This window comes from Quercus suber, unplaced genomic scaffold (assembly GCF_002906115.3).
Source record: "Quercus suber isolate HL8 unplaced genomic scaffold, Cork oak 2.0 scaffold_247, whole genome shotgun sequence".
Taxonomy (NCBI): domain Eukaryota; kingdom Viridiplantae; phylum Streptophyta; class Magnoliopsida; order Fagales; family Fagaceae; genus Quercus; species Quercus suber.
In genome coordinates, this window is record NW_027069703.1 from 930,591 (window position 1) to 954,763 (window position 24,173).

The 24,173-nt window shown below is 32.8% G+C and overlaps 2 protein-coding genes across 3 annotated transcripts; one reads left to right on the forward strand and one right to left on the reverse strand.

The window, feature by feature from the left end:
• Positions 1-2,517: 2,517 nt before the first annotated feature.
• On the forward strand, positions 2,518-8,132 carry LOC111983287 (uncharacterized). Of its 2 annotated transcripts, none has more exons than XM_024014951.2 (7): positions 2,518-2,641; positions 3,156-3,396; positions 4,456-4,695; positions 6,602-6,713; positions 6,837-7,011; positions 7,262-7,502; positions 7,643-8,132. In XM_024014951.2, the coding sequence occupies exons 2-7, from the start codon at positions 3,213-3,215 to the stop codon at positions 7,933-7,935; spliced, it is 1,245 nt and encodes a 414-aa protein (XP_023870719.1). In that variant the 5' UTR covers positions 2,518-2,641; positions 3,156-3,212; the 3' UTR covers positions 7,936-8,132. The 2 variants fall into 2 exon arrangements, with proteins under 2 accessions (XP_023870719.1, XP_023870735.1); XM_024014967.2 differs by having other exon boundaries at positions 7,649-8,132.
• Positions 8,133-18,385: 10,253 nt separating this feature from the next.
• On the reverse strand, positions 18,386-22,781 carry LOC111983323 (ACT domain-containing protein ACR11). The gene is made up of 10 exons (XM_024014988.2): positions 22,437-22,781; positions 21,835-21,889; positions 21,611-21,736; positions 21,356-21,450; positions 20,783-20,867; positions 20,605-20,664; positions 19,764-19,819; positions 19,450-19,555; positions 19,279-19,347; positions 18,386-18,674 (listed from the first exon to the last, which is right to left on the reverse strand). Exons 1-10 carry the CDS (start codon positions 22,568-22,570, stop codon positions 18,612-18,614), a joined length of 849 nt encoding a protein of 282 aa, XP_023870756.1. The 5' UTR covers positions 22,571-22,781; the 3' UTR covers positions 18,386-18,611.
• Positions 22,782-24,173: the final 1,392 nt, after the last annotated feature.

Here is a 24,173-nt window from a genome sequence, read left to right on the forward strand (position 1 = left end):
TTTTTTTTTTTTTTTTTTGGAGAGGAGCCTTGAACATATATAGCTATCAAGATGTACCATTGCATAAATAAATATGAGGGGAAATTACACTATACTACCCTAAATTATATCTCAAATTACACTTTGCGCCCTAAACTATTCGAATGCACATTTTGCACCATAAACTATTACTCTTGTTACACTTTGCACCCCAACGTTAACTTTACTGTTATTTTGGATGGAAATCTTAAATATGTGACTTGCACATGTGTATTACTTAAGTAACACAAAGTTAAAAGACTAAAAACCCCTCCTTTCAATTAATTAAAAACAAAAAGTTATTTCTTTACTTTTTACCCAACTCTCTCTCTTCCTCTCTTGTGCATGTGTAGCGACTCCTTCCTAAATCAAATCATCAATGGCACCACTACTGCTCCACCAGGACCACCACTGCAATGAATGGCTGACTTGACCTCTTGAATATAAATGGTTAAATGGCCTTTACAAGAGCCACTGAACATGTCGATGAGGGAAAGTGAAAAACAACCTTTTCCTTAGCAGTTAATATGTGGCTTTGCCAATTCCACGAGGCTGCCAATTTTGTGGCACTAGATCTTTAATTAATACTAACTTGTAAGCCATATATCAGCTTTTTGATAACCACTTACTGCAAAAAGGAGTGCAGACTTACCTTATTCAATGGAAAGACATAATTTCAAATGCTCACACTGACCTTTTCCCTTCCATGGCAAATTAACCATGATCTTACCTCTATGTAGTATAACATTTCCTTAGTGCTCCAATAACAAAATTTACCGATATATTTACTTGGGACCATGTTCTGTTCTGACGTTGAAGATTTCCATTATCATCACTGTTTTTAAATTGGACCAGCCATCTTGAAATATTTTTTAGTTTATGGGAGCCAAATAACAAAAATGTCACAGTGGGGGAGTAATGGTGGAGTGGTGGTGGTGCCATTGATAATTCTGTTTTGGGGATTTAGGGTTTCACAAATTTTGATTGGAGAGAGAGAGAGAGAGAGAGAGAGAGAGAGAGAGAGAGAGAGAAAGGGAGAGAGAGGAAAAAAAATAAAGAAATAAGTTTTTTTTTTTTTTAATTGATTGGAAAGAGGGGTTTTTGATCTTTTAACTTTGTGCCACTTAAGCAATACACATGTGCAAGTCATGTGCTCAAGATTTTCCATCCAACGTAACAGTAAAATTAATGTCGGGGTACAACATGTAACAAAGGTAATAGTTTAAAGTGCAAAATGTGCATTCGAATAGTTTATGATGCAAAGTGTAATCTAAGGTATAATTTAGGGTAGTAAAGTGTAATTTTCCCTAAAATATAAGGGCAATTTACAACTTATCCACCTGTGGTTTAGCTAAAATTTAAGTTGCCTACTTGTGATTTGAAATTTGACACTTTACCCACCTGAGATTTGACCAAAATTGAAGTTGCTTCTTATAGTTTGAAATCTCATTATGCAAGTGTTCCATTGGATTCCTTTTTGTCTTAATCGATCTTGTATTTTTATGTTTTTTGTATTTTTGAAGGAGAATGACATAAAAGCGAAACAAAATTACATATTTAGCCTTGTTTTTATCCAAGGTGGGTTACAAAAATCTAACTAAGTTACCTCATGTGAGTAAAATGTCAAATTTCAAACCACATGTAAGCAACTTAAATTTCAGACAAACCACAAGTGGATAAGTTGTAACTAGGGATGGCAATGGGGCGAGGCGGGGCCGAAAGATGGGGTTTTCGTCCCCGCCACATATAGTTTTGTCTTGCCCCATCCCCATCCCGCCCGCATGAATGGAAAAACTTTCTCACCCCATCCCCGCCCTTTAGGGCCCCGCGAAGCCCCGTCCCACCCGGTAAAACTCTACTTTTTATTAATTTTCCCTACAATTAGTACAATTTTTTTAATGAAACATATTTCATTAATAAAAATATACTTGAAATTACAACTAAATTTATCTCATCAAATCAAATCAATTTTTAGAAAAAATTGAATAATATATTCAAGTGTTTAACAAAACAATCATAAAAATAAAATAAAAATCTCATAGTATAACACATAACAAAATAAAGGCAAAGAACCACATTAAGTAAAATAAAATAAGCTAATATTGATATGGTTATTTAAATAGTAGGGTTTTAAGGTATAAAAAATTTATAATTATAATCCTTAACAACGCGAGGCAGGGCGAGGACGAGGAGGGGAGGGCGGGGTGGGTCTAAAAAGTCTAAACCCATCCCCGCCCCGCCCTGTGGTGCGGGGCTAAAATCCTACCACATCCCTAACTCACCACTCTTGCAGGGCAAGAGAAACCCGCGCAAGACAAATCGGAGAGGGGCTGATTAAGCGGGACGGGAAAAATTGTTACCCCTAGTTGTAACTTGTCAAAGTATAAATATAGGATTACTCATGGTTTTATTATAACATTCCTCCCACACGTGCGACCTCATCTCAAAAAAACAACTCGGCCGAGTGTACCGAGTGGACCGACCGAGTCAACTTGGACCCATATTATTCTTCGTTCTCAAAAGACAAAAAGTCAGTCCTTCTCTCTCTCTCTCTCCAAAAATACGAGTCCCGACTCAGAAGCAATTCTCCATTCTGTTCTTTTGCTCTCTCTCTCTGTCTCAGGTACACCAACACAACCCAATATTTGTTTATTCTTCTTAAAATATCTTGGTTTTTTTTTAATTTTATTATCATATTCAATTTGTTCTCGTTTGGCTCCCGGGAAAAACTGAATCAAAAGGAAGAAAATTAATTTCCTTTTTCTCGGCAACCAAACGACACTATTAGGGTTTGTGATCTCTTTCAATTTTTATTCCAAATTCATCGTATCATGAATTTTGGGTCTTTTATTGTTTAATCAGAATCGCTCATCTGTATCAACTACTACTTATACTCATGAGCTCAATTACCATTGGAAAATTGATGATTATTGTTGTTATCTTATTGTTTATATATAAAAAATTTATAAACTTTGAAATAGAAATTCAATCAGGGTTTTAAATGATGATGATGATAATGGTGATGATGATTGTTATGATTTTTTTTTTTAAATTAATATTTGTGAACTTAGAAATAGAAATTCAATCAGGGTTTTAAATGATGATGATGATGGGGTTATTTTGTTTTTGATGAATAGGGTGTTGAAAGGAATCTGGTGGGGTTGTTTGATTGTGAAAAGATAAGATAAGATAAGATGTGGGCAGCATCTTGCCTCGCGTCGTGCTGTGCGGCTTGTGCGTGTGACGCGTGCCAGACTGTGGTGTCTGGGATTAGCCGCCGCTCTGCTAGAATTGCGTACTGTGGACTCTTTGCGCTTTCTCTCATGGTTTCATGGATTCTCCGTGAGGTTGCTGCGCCTCTAATGGAAAAGATCCCTTGTAAGCTGCCTTCTCAAAAAATTTCAATGTTGTTTGCTTTTGTCCCTTTTTTGGTATTTTGGTGGTTATGAATATGTTGTATTCTTTATATGATCTGGAAAATGTGCTTTCTTTGGGGCATTCTGTTGTAAGTGATGTTAAATTTGTAACATAAGGAGACTGTAAATGGTTTAGTGCCAATGGTCTTTGCGCTTTTTCGCTTAAAATTATTGTAGGTTTGAATTGTATATAATATGTTGATTATTATACTCTGTTGTGTGTGTAAACTTGGTAAGGGGTAATGGATAAATGGAAAAGGGCTGGCTTTGTCTGCAGCAAATACAAACAGCTGTAGATGCAATGTACTGAAAACAGCTGAGAGAAGATACAAAAACATTGAAAGAAACCATGGAAATGTATGAAAATGTTGGGAAATATAATATAAGATCTCATTAAAATACAAAAGTCAGTGCGGGAGTAATTGCAATTGATCACTATTTGACTGTGGAGCTAATGCTCATAATAAAAAAACCTAGTATGATGACAGCATTAAAAAAGAGAGGTTGCAGAAATGTCAATCAAAATTTCTTTATATTTTAGGGAGTTAGAAGTAATAGAAATTTTGATAAGGAAAACGTAAGTTATAACTTAGACTTTTTGCTTATTTTTATTCTTATATGAATTCTGTAACTTGTTCTAAATTATATAATATACATTATTCACATAGATGAAATATGGTTTAACTGTCATCTAAGGAGGCTGTAAGATTTCCGTTAATATAAAACTTGGGTATAACTTTTTTTTTGCTAGGTAGAAAACTTGGGTTTAACTGTCATAATTTTGGTTTTAACTGTAAAAAATGTACCCAAATTTTCCTTTCATATTTGAATGTTTGTATGTCTGTAACGCTAATGGAATGTCTACAAATGGGCAAAGAAATCCTCTTCAATGGAAGTTTAATAACAATTTACGTAGTTGATGAATTTGACTCAAGAATTTAAAGGAGCTAGTGAGTTATTGGTTTTTTTTGTTAGTTAGTCTTTAAAGCTGAGTCTAATGTCATCTCGGTCATCAATGCAGGGATTAATCATTTTCATCAGACACCTAACAGGGAGTGGTTCGAAACAGATGCCGTTCTGCGTGTTAGCTTGGGAAATTTTCTCTTTTTCACTATTCTAGCAGTGATAATGGTTGGTGTGAAAAATCAGAAGGATCCTCGTGATAGTGTACACCATGGTGGATGGATGATGAAAGTCATTAGTTGGTGTATTTTGGTAATCTTGATGTTTTTCCTTCCAAATGAGATTATCAGCTTCTATGGTAAGCAGTATTTTTATTAAGGATTCTATCTAAGCACACAGCAGTTTTCCTTCTTGTTTTTCCTTGTTTAGAAATTTTATTAGACTGCAAAGCAGGTCGTGAACCCTATGATTAGACAAATTTTTAATGTATTTAGGTTTAATGCTCAAATTTGATAAAATACAAATTGTTATGGAATTTCAAGTCTGTCACAATGTTAAGGACAACTTGTAGTTGTTGTTAATGGTGGAAAAGGATATTATTGCTCTAAGCTTAAATAGTTTGAAATTTCTCAAGGTCAAGTCCCTACTACCTTCAAGTGACAAAACTTGTAGGCTTCTCAGATGGAGAGTATCAATGATTTAGTATCTGGAATAGTACATTGATGAATATGTACATGACATGCACCCCTATTGGAAGTGACAAAACTTGTTGGCTTCTCTGGTGGAGAGTATCAATGATTTAGTATTTGGAATAGTACATTGATGAATATGTACATGGCATGCACCCCTCTTGGATGTTCCTAAACTTCAACAACATTATTTGTTATAAAGGACAAAGCATAATGCAATATTTAAGATAAAAATTTTAGTTAAGAAAGCTTAATTTAAGGATATTTCTATATTTTTATGGAAATCAATAAAGTGTTTCTGAGAAGAAGTGTTGTACTTTCCCTTTGATCTGTTTGTATCCGCTTTTTTGCAGTGAGTTTACTATCGTAAACTCATTGTACTTTTCTTATCAATAAAGTTTTTATTACCTATTACTTATCAAAAAAAAAAAAGTTTTTATTACCTATCAAAAAAAAAAAAAAGTGTTTTCGAGAAGAAGTTAATGCTTCTTTCCACTATACTGGTACAGGCACTTAAATTTGATGTCACAGCTTTATGCTTAGATGATATGGACATTTCATGTTTAAATTTGATCCTATATTTTATGGAAATCAATAAAGTGTTGTGCTTTTCATGTTTAATTTTTGGGTACCTGTTGTATATGTCCTGCGTACATGGGTGGCACCGTTTTCGTTTACTTGTTAAGAAAGTGATGATGATAAAAAAAACTTCTTAAATTTTTGGACTCTGGGGGTATAGGTTGTGCCATTCAACATATACAGATTATTAGGATAGGATACATATATTAGTGTCTTTTGTGCTGTTTTGTGGAGATTCTTTTTACCTATCTCTGTTACAAACATGTTATACTTTACTCCCTTTGACCCATTTTGTTTGTCCAATTTTAAGGGAATATCATTTAATACTTTTGTCTATTTAAGAAAAATATATAAGCTTTCAACTTTGCCCTTGTGACACCTGAATAGGAGAAGGGCAGGGTTATATTAGGAAATTGGTAAATCAATGACCATTGACTTTTAAAAGTGGCCAATTATTTTGCCCCTGCCCACTCCCCTTGGGACCAAAACTTACTGAAAAAAATAGACAAGTATTTTGGGACAACCAAAAATGGAATGTTGGACAACAAAGTGAGGTGGAGGGAGTAATGATTTTTCTTTCTGAAAACATATAAAGATCATGGGAGACTAACTCTAGGGTTTAATGATCTGGCTTCATTTGATTAATCATGTCAGCTGCCACATAGATCTCTCTAGAGAACTAATCAGTAATTGCATTTTGATATGTTTTTGTGTGCATATAGTTCCTTGCTAGCCCTATGAACTAAATTAGTACGAGGCAAGCGGCCAAGACATCCGTCTGGCCTTTCTTAGAGTGATCCCAGGAGAGGTTACAATATTCAGATGTTATTGCAGAAATGTTACGTAAAGAAGAGCAGATGAAGATTAAAAGAATAACTTGATTCACCAAAAAGAAAAAAGAATAACATGAGTTATCTTGTCCTATGGACTTCATTCCATGGGATTCTTTATTTATTAGTTTGACTCAAGCTAACACAGAGATTTTACATTTTGCAGAATCAATATCAAAGTTTGGCTCTGGATTGTTTCTTCTTGTCCAAGTTGTGCTTTTGTTAGATTTTGTTCATGGATGGAATGACAAATGGGTCGGATTTGATGAGCAGTTCTGGTTAGTTTTGGCTTTTGTTATTTCCTTTAGCTTATCTTCTTTATTACCTCTCATAGCTTTTTGTTTACTTATTGAGTATATTTTTACACCCCTCAACCAGATTTATCTTCTTTATTTGTATAGGTACATTGCCCTATTTGTTGTTTCGCTTGTTTGTTATGTGGGGACGTTTGTCTTCTCGGGATTCCTCTTCTATTGGTTCACACCATCTGGACAAGACTGTGGGCTCAACACCTTCTTTATTGTCATGACCCTGATCTTTGCTTTTCTCTTTGCTATAGTTGCCCTGCACCCTGCTGTAAGTATACACTTACTTTTTCTGGTATTCAGCATCAAGGCATCCTCAAATGCAAGTCTGTTTGTATATCTCATGCTTGTCTTGCTTGTTGCACATCCTCTCATATTGTGGTAGTTTTAGCTTTGATGTTTATAGTGCAGAATTTGTTATTATGATGTTCATATAAGTGTCTCTGTAGTATGATCGTGCTAAGTTCATTGCTAATATGAGAATATTTGTGATCTTTTGCCCCTTTCTTTTGGTTTTTCAGGTGAATGGAAGCATTTTGCCATCTTCAGTTCTTTCTTTGTACTGCATATACCTCTGCTACAGTGCACTTGCTAGCGAACCAAGGGAATATGAATGCAATGGTCTTCACAAGCATTCAAAAGCTGTTTCCACTGGCACTCTTACCTTGGGTCTGATTACTACAGTTCTTTCAGTTGTCTATTCTGCTGTCCGTGCTGGATCATCTACAACTTTGCTCTCCCCACCAAGTTCACCACGTGCAGGTAAGGCTTAACATTAAATTTTTGTGGATGTACAATACTTCATGATTTCAATGTGTTCAAAAAAGTATTTCTATGTCCATTTTGCTACTGTAACTGACATTTTCTCTTGAAATATGACAATTCTGGTTTCCTTAATGGAGGTTCAGGTAAGCCTCTGCTTCCATTGGACAACAAGGCTGAAGAGAAGGAAGAAAAAGAGAAGTCTAAGCCAGTATCATATTCATATTCCTTCTTCCATCTCATTTTCTCCCTGGCCAGTATGTATTCAGCTATGCTTCTTACTGGTTGGTCCACTTCAGTCGGTGAGAGTGGGAAATTGGTCGATGTCGGTTGGCCATCTGTTTGGGTCAGGATTGTGACTGGGTGGGCAACTGCAGCTCTGTTCCTCTGGTCACTGCTTGCTCCTATTCTGTTCCCAGATAGGGAGTTCTGAGCACCTCCAAAAGAAGGGCCTGGATATTGATACATAAGTAACACCATCATATCCATTGCTACATAAACTTATTGTATGTATGTGTGCTGTTTCTGACTTAAAAGGTATATTTCTATCCACTGTATAAAAAGAATGGTTTGTCTTGAATCCAGACATGATCAAGATACCTGTGTTTCTAATATACCATCTTAAACTGATTTTCTGTCCAATAATTTCTTAAAATTGAACTTGAAATTTGTGAATAATGGAGTCCTGTTATTGTAAAACATGTATCCATTGCAGCTTAAAATCTGGTTCCATATAGGCTTTTTTGACCCATACCAGCCGCTCATTTGCATCTTGGGGTGTTGTATATTTCTACTGGATGCTAGGTATAATTTTATTATTTTTGAGAATCAGATATTATATAACTTGATGCTGCCAATATATATTATAAATCCTACAAAAATATTGAATTGCTCTAAAGTAATTTATTCATGCAAACATGTAAGACTATCTATGAATACAAGAAAATCTAAAGATGGGGCTACCAAATTCAGTAATTTCTAAATCGGTTTGTATCATATTTGTCATCATAATGATAAAATAGCGATTACCATAGCAGTCAAACACAGAGCAAGTGAGCCAGCGTAGATGATGGCCATAGACCAGTTGGTCGAGTTCCCAAACCAATAGCAAGAAGTACCAACATGTCATCCAATTCCAAAGTATGAGTTAAATTTTTATTGTTTAATCGGTTCCCCAAAAAAATTGTTGTCGTAGTAAAATTTAAAATAGTGTGAACTTTCTAATTAAAGAAACTATTTTAAGTGGACTTATCCTACTATGAGACCAATCTGTGGACGGGAAAAACTAGTGCTAATTCAACCGTATCATGATAAGATAAATCACTCCTTGATGTAATTGGTCGCACCATGCTCACACCCATGCTTTCCTTTTTGGCAAAAAAACAGTTCAGATTTTTACTTTTTACTTTTTGTCTCATATTAAAAAAAAAAATTAGTTTTATTTTTTTTTAAACAGGATAACTTTAATCTTTTTGTCTCACATTTAACAAATAAACTATCATAAACCATACGATAGCATTGCATCCAACATATCTAGCCAATCTTTCACAACATGTGGATCTTTCACACATAGTAGGATGCCTTCCATAGCATATGAACCCCACAATTATATAAGATCCACATGTTATGAGATGCATGCTACATACATGGAATACATGAAATAATTATTTTTCTGGTGGAGAGATTAAGGGTCCGTTTGAATTGAGCTTATTGTTGCTGAAACTGAAAACTGAAAACACTATAGCAAAATAATTTTTAAATGTGTGAATAGTATTGTGAGACCCATTTTTAATATTTTTTATTGCGTGAACAGTGCATGCACAATTCACAACAGTAAATTTTGCCGCTAAAGTCAACATAAGCGGCCTAAAAAAAAAAGGGGGCAAAACGCGAAACAAGAAAGACGCAGACGCCAAACGCGGAAACCAAACGCTCACTAAGTCCTTTATGTAAAAGGCCAAAAGGGGGAAGCTAATATAAGTCAACCATGTAAAACACATTACATATTACCTTCTTCTTTTTAGTTAGATAGTTACAATATACTTCTAACTTCGCAGCTCAAACTCTTTTCCTCTAAGACCTCCAAGCACTTTGTGCATAAGGAGATATCCATAGCTATAAAGCCCTTGGCATCTCTTAGATAGCGTTGATTTTATACTAATTCCCCAAGGTTTCCATTTGAATTTTAAATATATGGGTTCCATAAATTATGAAATTAATCCATCAATCTCACTTTTAGTTGGAGTCGTTAGAAAGTGATCATGTGCACCCCATGTGACCCCAAAATTTGTACCTTTAACAAGTAATAATCAATTGGGGATCTTGTTTAAAACAGAGGTCACTAAATTGAATATGAAATTTGACATTTTCTTATGCTAACTGATAATATTGATGACAAAATGTCTCGCCTCATTCTAACCCACCTTATGTATATTTTATCCGTGTCAAAACCACCTCATTAAGGGTTGCAAAATGCATCCATTCTGCCTTACCCTAACCTGACTTGCATCATTGACCTCTATGCAAGATTTACTAACCCTTTTCAGGCTAGGAACAAGACACCCGTGATCTAGTCCTGCCCTGCTATCAACATTGTGGATTGCATCCTCTCAACTGAGCTTGTGTCCGACTATCGTTACATTGGTCATTGCCTGCAAATACAGGTCCCTGACATTTTCTTTTTGGATAGCGATACACTCAATAAGAGATTAATTCAAGGAAAAAGTAGATTCCTTAAAAAGTTGGGATAAAAGTTAAGTTACTAGTTATAACCATCTACTAGTTGGTATGGAAGTAGATTCCATATATATATGAAAAATATAATTTTATATAAAATTTTATATTACATAATTATAATACTGTTTTATATAAATGGAGAAAATTTTATTAAAATTAAATTATCTTTTTTAAATAAAATATATATATATCATAATTGGTTGACTAATTTGAATATATTCAAAAAAAAATTTTAAATTACAACCTCATTTCATGGAAAAATATGTAACATCTTAAATTTAAGTTTAAATTATTATATAAGTTTAGAATTTTAGCATTTTTTTTTCCCCCGAATATGAGTGTATATGATGTCTATATTATTGAAAGTTGAATTTTAAGGTAATCTTTTAAATATTTCACATTTTTATTACTTTTTTATGGCTCATATCTCTATTTCTAATATATAATTTGTTTGTATTTTTTAACCCAAAATTAAAGAGTTTAGCCCAAATAAATAAAATTTCATATTTTTCAACCCAAAAAAATAAGGAATAAAAAAAGGAATTTTGAGCACAAAATTAAGAAGACAACCTACAAAAAGAATCTATTTGAGGCCCACTTAGTCCAAAATGGACCAAAGTGCACTAAAATTGATCAAATTGGACTTAACAGACCGAATTGGACCGTAATTGACCAAATTAGACCGATATAAACTAAAAGGACTGAATTGACCGAAATAGACCAAATTGGATTGGACCAAACGAATTGAAGTGAACTGAATTAGACCGAATGGATTGAAATGTACCGAATTTGAAGGAATGAACCAAATTGGACCAAAATGCTACGTTGATGTAGTTCAAAAGGAGCGTAGCTATAATAAATGCCAACTTTTAGAGATTATATATATTTGTAGGACTTATATGTAGTAAAATTTATGCTAACTATAGTATCAATAAAATAATTAGGAATTTGTTTATTATATTATGGTATTGATGTGATACTAACCAATTATGGGGGGGGTGAACTTGATTTGGGGCCGAGGCCTAAATGCTCAGAAGATCATGCTTAAGTAGATGGGCTAGGCCCATCTCTATAGAGAGCAAAGGGAAACCTCCCAAGACAATTCCTACAGAGTTTTGAGCATGCCACCAACTTTGAAACTCATATTCAAGATCACATGCACGAGTGATCCCTCAATGAACAAAAGAAGGACCACGGGAAACCCCCTAAAAGGATAAGGATCACAAAGGTCGTCACTTCCGCATTTACCTAATCTCTTCCACATTAAACACAGATAGGACAGCTTGAACAGTGCAAACAACCCCCAAAAGTCCTCTACATGATGAAAAGGGGAAGGAACCAAGGGTGATGTGACAAGTATCCCAAAAACTCCTACTAGGAGCACCTCAGGAAACCTCCTGAAAGGATAAAGATCATAGAGGTCATCACCTCCGCATTAATGAGAGGTTCTCTACCTAATCTTTTCCACATTAAACACATTTAGGACAACCTGAACAATGTAGACAACCCCTAAAAGTCCTACAATATAATGAAAAGGGGAAAGAACCAAGGGGGATGTGACAAGTATCCTAAAAAATCCGGCTAGGAGCAAGCTAGCTAGAGAGATAACGGAAGGAAGACTGCTTATAAAAGGGAAGGAGGCTGCAACAGAGAGGGGATTGAGAAATATTAAGAGAAAACCCTAGAGAAGAGACAGAAAGAGAGTGATATTGCATTTCTCTTTTCTTGCTAACTCCCTACACCCTGGGAAAAAAATCAGTGTGTCACAAAGCCTCTCATTTGTACTCCTACTTTCTTAATCAATTGTTTGAGTTTCCCATTGTAGAATTTCCACCTTGTTTTTTTGATAATTAAATTGTGTCAATCAGTTGTCTAGAATCCTTACCATGTATCTATTTAGAATCTTGAGGTTCCGACTCCCACACCAATCATGTCACTTTGTAAAAAAATTAGTTAGTAAAAAATATCATTTAAATGTTCTTTTTACTATTAAAAACTTAAATTAAAATATTCATAGGATGCATTATTTAAAAGATCTTATTGTTTGATTAGTATTAATTATAATAATAATAATAATTAAAAAAAAAAACCTTAAATGACTTCGTGTAATAATATTTAGATTTGGACAAAATAATTAAATTAACTTGGTTAATTATTTACTTATTGATTACAATTGAAATTGATTTAAATTGACTGAAATGCTACTAGATATAGCTTAACATGAGTATAACAACTATAAATGCTACATTTTAGTTTTTAGATATTATTTAGATATAGATAACAGGTATTATTTAACAATTTTAGTAAACAATATCATTTAAATGTTCTTTTTACTATTAAAAACTTAAATTAAAATATTCATAAGATGCATTATTTAAAAGATCTTATTGTTTAATTAATATTAATTATAAAAATAATAATAATTAAAAAAAAAACTTTAAAATTACTTCATGTACTAATATTTAGATTTGAATTAAATTAACTCGGTTAATTATTTAATAATTGATTACACTTGAAATGGATTTAAATGGATTGAAATGCTACTCGATATAGCTTAACATGAGCATAACAATAATAAATGCTATATTTTAGTTTTTAGATATTATTTAGATATAGATAAGAGGTATTATTTAAGAGTTTTTCAGATTAGTTAGTTATATCTCAAGTATGAGTTTCCTTTATTGGTGGTGATTGGATTGTTGTGCTAAATTAGGAGACACATTATAAATTGTTAGTGATTCGGTCTTCCTAACTTTCTGGAGGCAATAGTTTGTCCTTAGTATTATTGGAGGATAAACTCTTGGAGTTTGTAACCCTTGGGTGTGCCAAACCAAGATTTGTTGTTGGGGTTGCATTTCTAGGGGGAACTGTGACTTTCTGTTGATTGATTTAGAGTTTTAGAATATATTTATATATTTTGTGAGGTACATAATTTATAGTTTCTAACATTTGTAAATGTTTTATAAAAATTGACTTTTTTGTTTTTTTTGGAGTGGATAACATGTCAATGTAATTTAACCTTGCAATTAATCACATACTTTAATTTATACCATCAATTTAAGTGTTTAAAACATAAGGGATAAGGAAACACAATGTCCCACAATTACTAGAAAGATTATTATGAAATTATTTCGACAAGAGTGCATTGAATATATATGTCTCTCTTAGGTGCATCTTGAAAACACATGCTAAACAACATTCTTAGGATGATGAACATAAACATAAACATTAACATTAATATATATATATATATATGTAAAAAAAACTAACAAATTAAATTTAACAATTACTGATTTATAGAAACTAACAACTACTAAATGAATAAATATATACGTTAATAACTTAAATTTAAATGTTTACGTACCACAAAGGACAAATTTAATGTGTTTTGAATAGTAATTTTGAAGTTATTTTTTATTCTATATTTTTTAAATATTTGATTTAAAATATCAAATCTTATTCACCTTTTTGTTCCCACTAACTTATTAGGATAACTATTAGGGGTGTATTGATATGAAATGTTAATGTTATAGGCTGACCTTGTATTCCTAACCAATAGATTTAAGACACCTCACTAAAATTTGCTTACATAAACTTTTATGCCACATCAGTTGAATAAAATTCACCCACCTTAACGTTTGTTAACCCGTCAAAATCTGAAGAACAAATTCAAAAATTTTAGAAAGGAATTAATTGGGCGCGTTAGTGAAAATTTTCAGTCCCAAAACTCAAAACTCAAAGCTTTCAAATTTCATTTTTCATTGTGCATCAAAACTCCAAGAACCTGCTCTGTGCCTCCAGCCCACCTCTTCTCCTTCAACTCTCAGATCGCTTGCTTCAAACCCAAGCTTGATGAGATCTCCAAGGTCAGCAAGCTAAGAATTTCCCCCCTCTCTCACTCTTGTGCACCAAAAAGGTCTGCTTTGTTTCAATTCAATCTACTTGAAATGCGTGTCCCATCTCCTTATTCTCTTTCAATTCAATCTACTTTTAATGAACCATTTTGGGAAATGATTTATGAAAAAATAAAAAATAAAAATTAATATTTTGACAACTTTTTCAATTACCCATAAAAGTTGTGTTGAAAATTTCCTAAAATAGTTTATTAACAATTAACAATTGCCCTAAGGGCATCCATTACCATGACCCATAAATAAATAAGCAATAAAAGAAAATAAAGCAAAGTAACTAATTAATTTATTAGAATTACATATCTATTGAAGAAATTTCCTAACGACTTATTAATTATATTTGCACAACTTAATATTATCGATGGTTTGTATTTCTTCTTTCTCATTGAATAGGTTAGTTAATAGTATATATATAATACACGTCTAAGTTAGCATTCATGGTGAAGATTGCAAAAATTATAGTCAACAAATATTTTCTAGGGTAAATTGCAAATTACACCCTTAAAGTTTGGGGGTGATTAGATTTTACACCCTGAAGTTTGGTGATGTTTGGATTTTACACCCTAACGTTTTAGAATTTGGATTTTACCCCCTATAATTAAGAAGTGTTTGGATTTTACTCCCTAAAGTTTCAAAATTTTGGGGTATAAAATCCAAACAACCGTAAACTTTAGGATGTAAAATCTAAGTTCTGAAACGTTAAGGTGTAAAATCCAAACACTCCAAACTTCAGGGAGTAAAATCCAAATTCTGAAACTTCAAGGTGTAAAATCCAATCACCCCCAAACTTTAGGAGTGTAATTTGCAATTTACCCAAATAAATATATAAACATAACCATTAACATATGTATAAACACAAACTAACAAACTAAATTATAAAAACAAAAAATTGAATGAATTAATATATTCATTAATAAATTAAATTTAAATGCTCATATTCACAAAGTAACGAATTGAATGAGTTTTGAAACATAATTTTATATTTATTTACTCCTTCGCACTAACTTATTAGTATAACATTTAGTAGTGTATCAATGTAAAGGTAAATGTTTTAGATGACAAAAACCCATAATTGTGAAGGGAAAAAAATGGAAAACCATAACTAAATTGGAGCAAAGGCATGCAATGAAAGATAATGTAGAGGGACAAAGAATATAGTCCTCTATTTTGATGAGCTAACCATGAAGGACTCTAATCTTCTCAGCTCATTGGATGATAAACAAAAGCCATGACTTCAATAGAATTCTTAACACCAGTAATTCGAACGGGAAATCATCTTATGTGCTGGAATTCCTCTATGGTTGTCAAGGATGGCACCATATGGGAAATTGATGAGAACCATTTTTAAGGCTAGTAGGAGTGGTCTGTGTTTTGTTCATACCATTTTGTAAAATCTAAGTTCTGAAACGTTAAGGTGTAAAATCCAAACACTCCAAACTTCAGGGAGTAAAATCCAAATTCTGAAACTTCAAGGTATAAAATCCAATCACCCCCAAATTTTAGGAGTGTAATTTGCAATTTACCCAAATAAATATATAAACATAACCATTAACATTTGTATAAACACAAACTAACAAACTAAATTATAAAAACAAAAAATTGAATGAATTAATATATTCATTAATAAATTAAATTTAAATGCTCATATTCACAAAGTAACGAATTGAATGAGTTTTGAAACATAATTTTATATTTATTTACTCCTTCGCACTAACTTATTAGTATAACATTTAGTAGTGTATCAATGTAAAGGTAAATGTTTTAGATGACAAAAACCCATAATTGTGAAGGGAAAAAAATGGAAAACCATAACTAAATTGGAGCAAAGGCATGCAATGAAAGATAATGTAGAGGGACAAAGAATATAGTCCTCTATTTTGATGAGCTAACCATGAAGGACTCTAATCTTCTCAGCTCATTGGATGATAAACAAAAGCCATGACTTCAATAGAATTCTTAACACCAGTAATTCGAACGAGAAATCATCTTATGTGCTGGAATTCCTCTATGGTTGTCAAGGATGGCACCATATGGGAAATTGATGAGAACCATTTTTAAGGCTAGTAGGAGTGGTCTGTGTTTTGTTCATACCATTTTTATAAATTTTATTGAATTGTTTTCTATAGGCTTTTGTATTTTGATTTTACTATTAACGAATTTGTTTGTTATAATGAAACCAAACAAAGAGAAAAATGGAAAATATGTGACATATCAAAACCATTATCTCTGCTAACTCTATACCACTATAACAAAGGGTTACTATAATGTTATCACTATAACAAAGTATAGTTACCATTTTACATTGCAGTTTTAGCTGGCAAATTTACCAATTTAAATGTGTTGGATTTTCAGTTCACCATTCTATCTTCTTCTTTTTCTTTTTGGTTATACATACGTATCCCTTTAAAAGTGGAAACAACATCCCTTGAATATATAATCCTAAATCTGGTCCCCTACAAGGCTCAAAAACTTGCCTCCTCTGTGAATGGACGCCTCAAAAAGTATCGCAAGCTATTAGAAAGAACCTGCAAAATTGGGTAGAGTAAATTATCCATCAGTAAGTATTGCAACAAAAGAGCCCCAACAGACTCTCAGAGTTGTGATATCATGGACGGCTCAATCTGCTGTGAGCAAGCTCAGCGCAGCACAATTTGATATTATTTTGGGGAATTCAGTGGATAATGAGAGGATCGGAATTATCATTGAGGTTTAAAAAATGAACTTGATTCTCAAAAAAAAAACAAAAAAGGGTTTAAAAGGAACCTAGTGACTATGATCTTATATTCCTTTTAGACGGTGGAGTTTTGAGGATAAAAAGTTTTCATTTGACACTCTAGTTTCCATCCAAATCTTATCCACTTTTAGGTGGAAGCTAAGTTGGAAGAGATGGGGAAGACAGCTAGTGGGCCTGGAAGGTAAATGTCATAGAATGTCGATCAAAAAGTTTACAATCATGTCTCTCATATTCATTAAGAAAATTAAAAAACATAGGTAGTGGACCTGGGACTAATCAGAATGTTTTTTCAAGTGACACTAGTGACATGGATGTTAGGAAGGTACTTAAATTTCACTTGATATTAGAAAAAACAATTTTAAAGCTTTATTGTTAACAGAATGCTAGCTTACCAACTGGAGAGGCTTGCTAAAGGGTTTTTTTTTTTTTTTTTTTTTTTTTTTTTTTTTTACTAAAATGTAAATATTTAGTTGGCTTGTGGAAATATTATCTAAAATTTATGATGTCACGTTTATCTTATTGAAGTATGATAGTAGTAAGTTAAACACTTAGTGAAAATAGTGATATCCTATTAATAGAATTTTATTATAATCCAAATCCGTGAAGAACTTGATGTGTAAAACTAAATGAAAATTACTCTTACAAAGAGCCAAATGACAGAATCACATGATCTCTCACGTGATATTTTTTCTTTCTTAAATTTTTTTTAAAAAAAAAACCTTACCAGCTGGAATTGAATGAGTTTTGAAACATAATTTTATACTTATTTACATTTTCACACTAACTTGTTAGTATAACATTCAGTAGTACATCGATGTAAAATGTAAACATTTTAGATGACAAAAACCTATAATTGTGAAGAAAAAAAAAATGGCAAACCATAACTAAATTGGAGCAAAGCCATGCAATGAAAGAAAGATAATGTAGAGGGACAAAGAAAATAGTCCACTAATTTGGTGAGCTAACCATGATCGAATCTATAATCTACTCAGCTCATTGGATGATAAACAAAAGCCATGGCTTCAATAGAATTCTTAACACCAATAATTCGAACGAGAAATCATCTTATGTGCTGGAATTCCTCTATGGTTAACAAGGATGGCACCATATGCGAAATTGATGAGAATCATTTTTTAAGGCCAGTAGGAGTGATCTGTGTTTTGTTCATACCATTTTTATAAATTTTATTGTATTTTTTTCTATAGGCTTTTGTATTTGGATTTTACCATTAACGAATTTGTTTGTTATAATGAAACCAAACAAAAAGAAAAATGGAAAATATGTAAAATATCAAAACCATTATCTCTGCTAACTCTATACCACTGTCACTATTTTTTATCTTTCACTCTTCCTATTGACTCCACGTTTGGGGTTGTGGGCCTCGTAGCCTTTTCAACTTTATATTTCTGGTTCCATCCATGGTGATGACCAGCATGCTTTTGCACGCAGATGAATCCAATGCCATTTCTCTCTTAACTTTTCATTATCAGCAAATGCCAAAAAGCACCAAGGGTTACTATAATGTTATCACTATAACAAAGTATAGTTACCATTTTACATTGCAGTTTTAGCTGGCAAATTTACCAATTTAAATGTGTTGGATTTTCAATTCACCATTCTATCTTCTTTTTTTCCTTTTTCTTTTTGGTTATACATACATATCCCTTCAAAAGTGGAAACAACAACATCCCTTGAATATATAATCCTAAATCTGGTCCCCTACAAGGCTCAAAAACTTGCCTCCTCTGTGAATGGACGCCTCAAAAAGTATCGCAAGCTATTAGCAAGAACCTGCAAAATTGGGTAGAGTAAATTATCCATCAGTAAGTATTGCAACAAAAGAGCCCCAACAGACTCTCAGAGTTGTGATATCACGGACTGCTCAATCTGTTGTGAGCAAGCTCAGCGCAGCACAATTTGATATTATTTTGGGGAATTCAGTGGATAATGAGAGGATAGGAATTATCATTGAGGTTCAAAAAGGAAATTGATTCTCAAAAAAAAAAAAAAAAAAAAGGTTTAAAAAGGAACCTAGTGACTATGATCTTATATTCCTTTTAGACGGTGGAGTTTTGAGGATAAAAAGTTTTCATTTGACACTCTAGTTTCCATTCAAATCTTATCCACTTTTAGGTGGAAGCTAAGTTGGAAGAGATGGGGAAGACAGCTAGTGGGCCCGGAAGGTATATGTCATAGAATGTTGATCAAAAAGTTTACAATCATGTTTCTCATATTCAATAAGAAAATTAAAAAACATAGGTAGTGGACCTGGGACAAATCAGAAATGTCTTTCCAAGCGACACTAGTGACATGGATGTTGGGAAGGTACTTAAAATTCACTTGATATTAGAAAAAACAATTCTAAAGCTGTATTGTTAACAGAATGCTAGCTTACCAGCTGGAGAGGCTTGCTAATGGGTTTATCCCTGTAACTAACATGAAACTTTGCCTTGGCCAACAACCCCTAGGTCCAAAAAGCAAAACATACAAATAAAAATAATGTCACTCAATGTCCAATTAAAAAAATAATAATTAAAACTTGCAGAGATGAATGAGAAATAACCACCTCAGTATCAAATTCTCCTGATTGAACGGCAACATTGATGTCAGTTATGATCTTTACAAGATCCACCAATAACCCCGGGCGATCAGCTGTTTCCACAGAAAGCAAACTGCAAAAATAGTTTTATGGAGGCGGGCAGGGTTAGGCAACAGGGAAAATATATTTTTTGCAAGCCGCTTTTGCATGTAATGATGTTATCATTCATGCTTAGCAGGCAACTGCTAATGTGAGGGCTTAGCCTCCAAAATTGTCATGGGGAAGATGTTGGGTTGCAGGACTTTAATTGCATGAGAAAGTAAAACTGATAAATGCATTACCTCCGGTTAGGACCATCATCATTGATTCTTATGCGGGTTGCTATATCCACATCAACCTGAGGAATAACAACACAACAAATGACTTCATTAAATGCATTTATTTTGTATGCCCAGGAAATCTCTCAGGATGCATCAACACAATATAGCACTAATAAGATTTGGAAACAAAGTCAATCGGAATATACTATCTTACCTCTACCAGGTTCACACAATTTATAATGAACAAAAACCATTACAAAGCACAAACAACTCAATATGGAGTAAAAATCAGAATTTTGTTAATTTGATATAATACTGCATAAGAAGTCTCAAGTGCCTGCATTACACTACACATGAGAAGCATAAAAATACATGCAGAACAGTATTTACTTGAATACATTTCTTTCTTTATTTAGTTTTTTCTGCTGAAGGGGGGCGACAGGGGGTGCTTCCACTTCCTGTAGGGGCAGATCCAACTATGACTTCTTGAATAAGAACATTTCTACCATGACTATGATGTGAGAAGGTGACAGTCATTGTAAAAAACTGAAAATTATCACATCATTAATTCACTATCAAATGCACATTTTCATGTACTATTGTGCATGCATATTGGGAGTGTGGAAAAACTCAGAAACACATGCAAAGAGTACATGCACCCTCAGCAGTAGAGACCTCTAACTACTGGTTTGTATAATCGTATTACATGCTTAACTAAGAAAGGTAAAATATAAAAATAATGTTCTATATATGACAGCTTAATTAACTCAGCTAGTTAACTTCGCAACAAGAAGTGCTCCACACAGACAAAAATAAATCAACATTACAAAAAAAATATAACAATTAAAAAAAAAAATTGAACCTGTTGTTTTGGTGGCACTATTCCAAAGGCTGCTCCCATTGCTAATTGGGTACTCGATTCCTGGACCATCAGTTTCACATGTTCAGGAAGATGGAACTCCAAGAAGATGTTCACTACCAGAGGTTAACTTAATAACATTCTTTTTAAATTAAAAATAAATAAATTAAAAATGAAATACCGGGTGATACTCTATCAAATTGTTTATAATTGTCAAGCGAATTGCCTCAAGCAACTCTGGATCATCTACTTTTCTACCTGTGTCACTGCAAACAAGCTCCACAAACAAATGAATCAAATCAACAAAGAACAGCTAGTGCAATAAGTAATTCAATACTAGGAATGAGTCAAATGTCAAATTTTAAAGGTTTTTGAACTCATGTAGGAAACTAAGATTTGAAATCATTCCAGAAACTGCTTCCATTTTCTTATCCATGTACTTATGACACCACCACTCTCTGCATCTTTAGGCATTCGCATTTGTTCAAGGATCATCAAATTTGTGATTTAAATACCACTGGCTGTAAGGAAGCTCACTTGAATACATATAAGAAAGTATTATACCTCTCAAGAAAAACCAAGATCTGAACTTTATAGTGAATGAACAAAGGAGTATGAAAACATATTAATCCGAAAATGAAATAGAAAGCAGAAAGACCAGAGTGTCATTTGCAAGAATGAAAACTGTCAAGACAATATACAAAAAGAAGACAAGGCCTCATGTTCAAATGTACGTGTAAGGACAATAACTTACGCTCTAGTGATGGCAAACTTGTTGTGCTTCCCAGAAGAATCCAAGAAAACATTTGCTTTAACAACATTGAGTCCAAGATTTTTGAGTGCATTCATCTGCAACCCATTTGCTGATAGTTAATGTCCACTAGCAGACACATTCTTGAAAACATATGAAGATAGATCATATTGAATGAAAAAAATTTCTCATTCATCAATATACTAAAGACTCAAACATCAAATATCAAACATAAATAACAGAGGTAAGTCTTCATACAGTGTCAAGAAGAGCTCCAAGCCGATCCCCAAAAGTTATCTCCACAATAGTCGCATCTGGATCAGAGCCTTGGTCGATAATAACGACTGGAGTTGGAACGGCATCGCTTTCACTCTGACTTGCATCCTGTTTGCCGTCCCATTCCAAAAAACCAAAAGAAAACAGAGAAGTAAGCCACTTAATATGGAAAAATCCCAATCACATAGATCAAAATTTGTCAATACCTCCACAGTGGAAGTCGATGCTCGTGGAGTGATTGTAGTGGCTGAAGATAGCCATCTGACAGAAACCACACAGAAACTTAACACAAAGAATAGCAGCAATGCACTACCTAAGTGTACTCTAAAAGGCAATGTTGGACTACTTTGGTATTATCTAATGATCTCTTTGAGTGCTAATATTGCTTCTTCTTTTTCATTGCACAGTTTGCTGGGGTATGCCCCCTTTGCTAGCTTCTGTAGTTTTCTCTCTTTAACAAAGATTCTTACTTACCCAAAAGAAAAAAAGAAACAGCAAAACTATAGAGACTACTTCCAAGTCATAATTTGAGGAAATAAAGAGAATACAATACAACCCAGAACATAAAAGTGAAAAAATTTAGTCACATAACTAACCAAAATAGTTACTTTGATAAAAGTAAAACAAAAACAACACAACAAAATCAGTACACTAGTATGATCACATAGAAGCAAAGTCTTAAGTTTTACATAGTTGTGCAATGACATTACAGTTCAAAAGATGTAACAACAACAATAACAACAACAACAACTACATCAAATTAAATAGAAATGAAGAAAGAACGTAAAAAGTGAAAAAAGGGGCTTACTTTCTCTGATGAAAAATGGAGAAACATTTGGCGCCTCTGATGAAAAACCCACTTGAAACTCGAGTTTCAGAGGCTTTCAGAATAGCATTACTGAGGTGAGCACCAAGAGCACAAGAAGCCATAGCTACAGCCATTTTTGAATAATTTTCTCACTCAAAAATACTATATAAAAAAAATCACAAAAAGAAAAAAAGGAAGGAAAGAGGCTAAAGAGAAGAAACAAAAAGAAAATAAGGCAAGATAACAGCAAAGAGCATTGAGAACTGGCAGTAGATAATGTGGTGAAGAATAAATGGATATGTGATTTTAGGTTGGTGAGCCTCTAGGAATATACGCCATTGGATTATTTGATGGATGGGATGGTGCACACAGATTGATAAAACTTTTTTTTTTTTTATATCCTTAAATTTTTGGATTCAAAGTTCTACTTTCTTTCTTTTTCTTTTTTGAAGGCTGTCAAGATATATGCGTGTGTTTCAATTAACTTAATTGATAAAAAATATTAAATAAAATATTTAAGGTGTAATTTTTGCCCGTATTAAAAAAAAAAAAATTAGAAAGTATCCAAAATCAATTGATCACTTAGTTTGATGAGAAAAGATAATGACCAGATTCGAACGACATAGGTTAAAACTATATTTAAAATTCGATGAATTAAATATAGAATATAATGCAGCTAGATAAAATAAGTCTAATAACACAATATTATTTAAATTTTATTTTATAATTGTTAATATGATTTATTTTCAAAATACAAACAGTATTATAATGGTGAAATGTGAAAATAATATTATTCCAACAGGTTTGCATATATTAATTTCAAAAAATAAAAATAAAAATGTGCCCAGTGAGTTATTGGCGTCCATTCCTCATCTGATATATGGATTTATTCTCTTTTTATATTTAATTATTATTATGTTCCCACATTTCTTTTTTTATTTATTATATATATATATATATATTTAATGTTGGTATATTTTGTTCCCATTTTTGCATATATCACTAGTGGTAGTATCTAGTATCTACTTCTATCTACTGCTACAAATATCTGGTACCACAACAGTGACGCCTTTGGTTCAGACTTACGGATAGAAAAAAGTTAAAAGAGACATGAGTTTTGTGCTTTCTGAGTCCGTTCCCACCCTGGCGAGGGATGAGGAATCCATTCGTTTCTTGTCCTTTATGAACCAAACAGGGCCCCAGGCTTCAATCTCTATAGGCGCAGTTTTTTCCCTTTTTTTTTTTTTTTCAATAGATGGTGGGAGATTTGAATAATTTTAATGTATTTCCAGTTTTTGTAAGCATTTTAAAAAAATTAATAAGGAAAGTTAGCATATTATTTTTCAACGTATTTATCAGTGGCGGCTTTAGAAATTTTTTTAAGACGTTCTTTAAGAAATATAAATTATACAATTTAATAAAAAAAAAAGAAATTCATATATTAACAACAACAACAATAAAAAAAAAACCACGCAAATATATAAAATTTACAATTGTTTTCTACAAGTTTTTATATTTCGAAATCGGTGCATGATAGTTTCATTATTAATGCAACAAGCTACATCTCTTTCAATGTACACAACCAAGCAATCATTCATTTACTGAATGTAGAACAAATTATGGTGTAAAATTTAATTTTATTGACATAAAAAAACTGGGGGTGTTCCCAAATTTTTTTTGAAGGATAGACAAATAAAAATTTTTAAATTATTATATATTAAAAAAAATCAGGTCAGT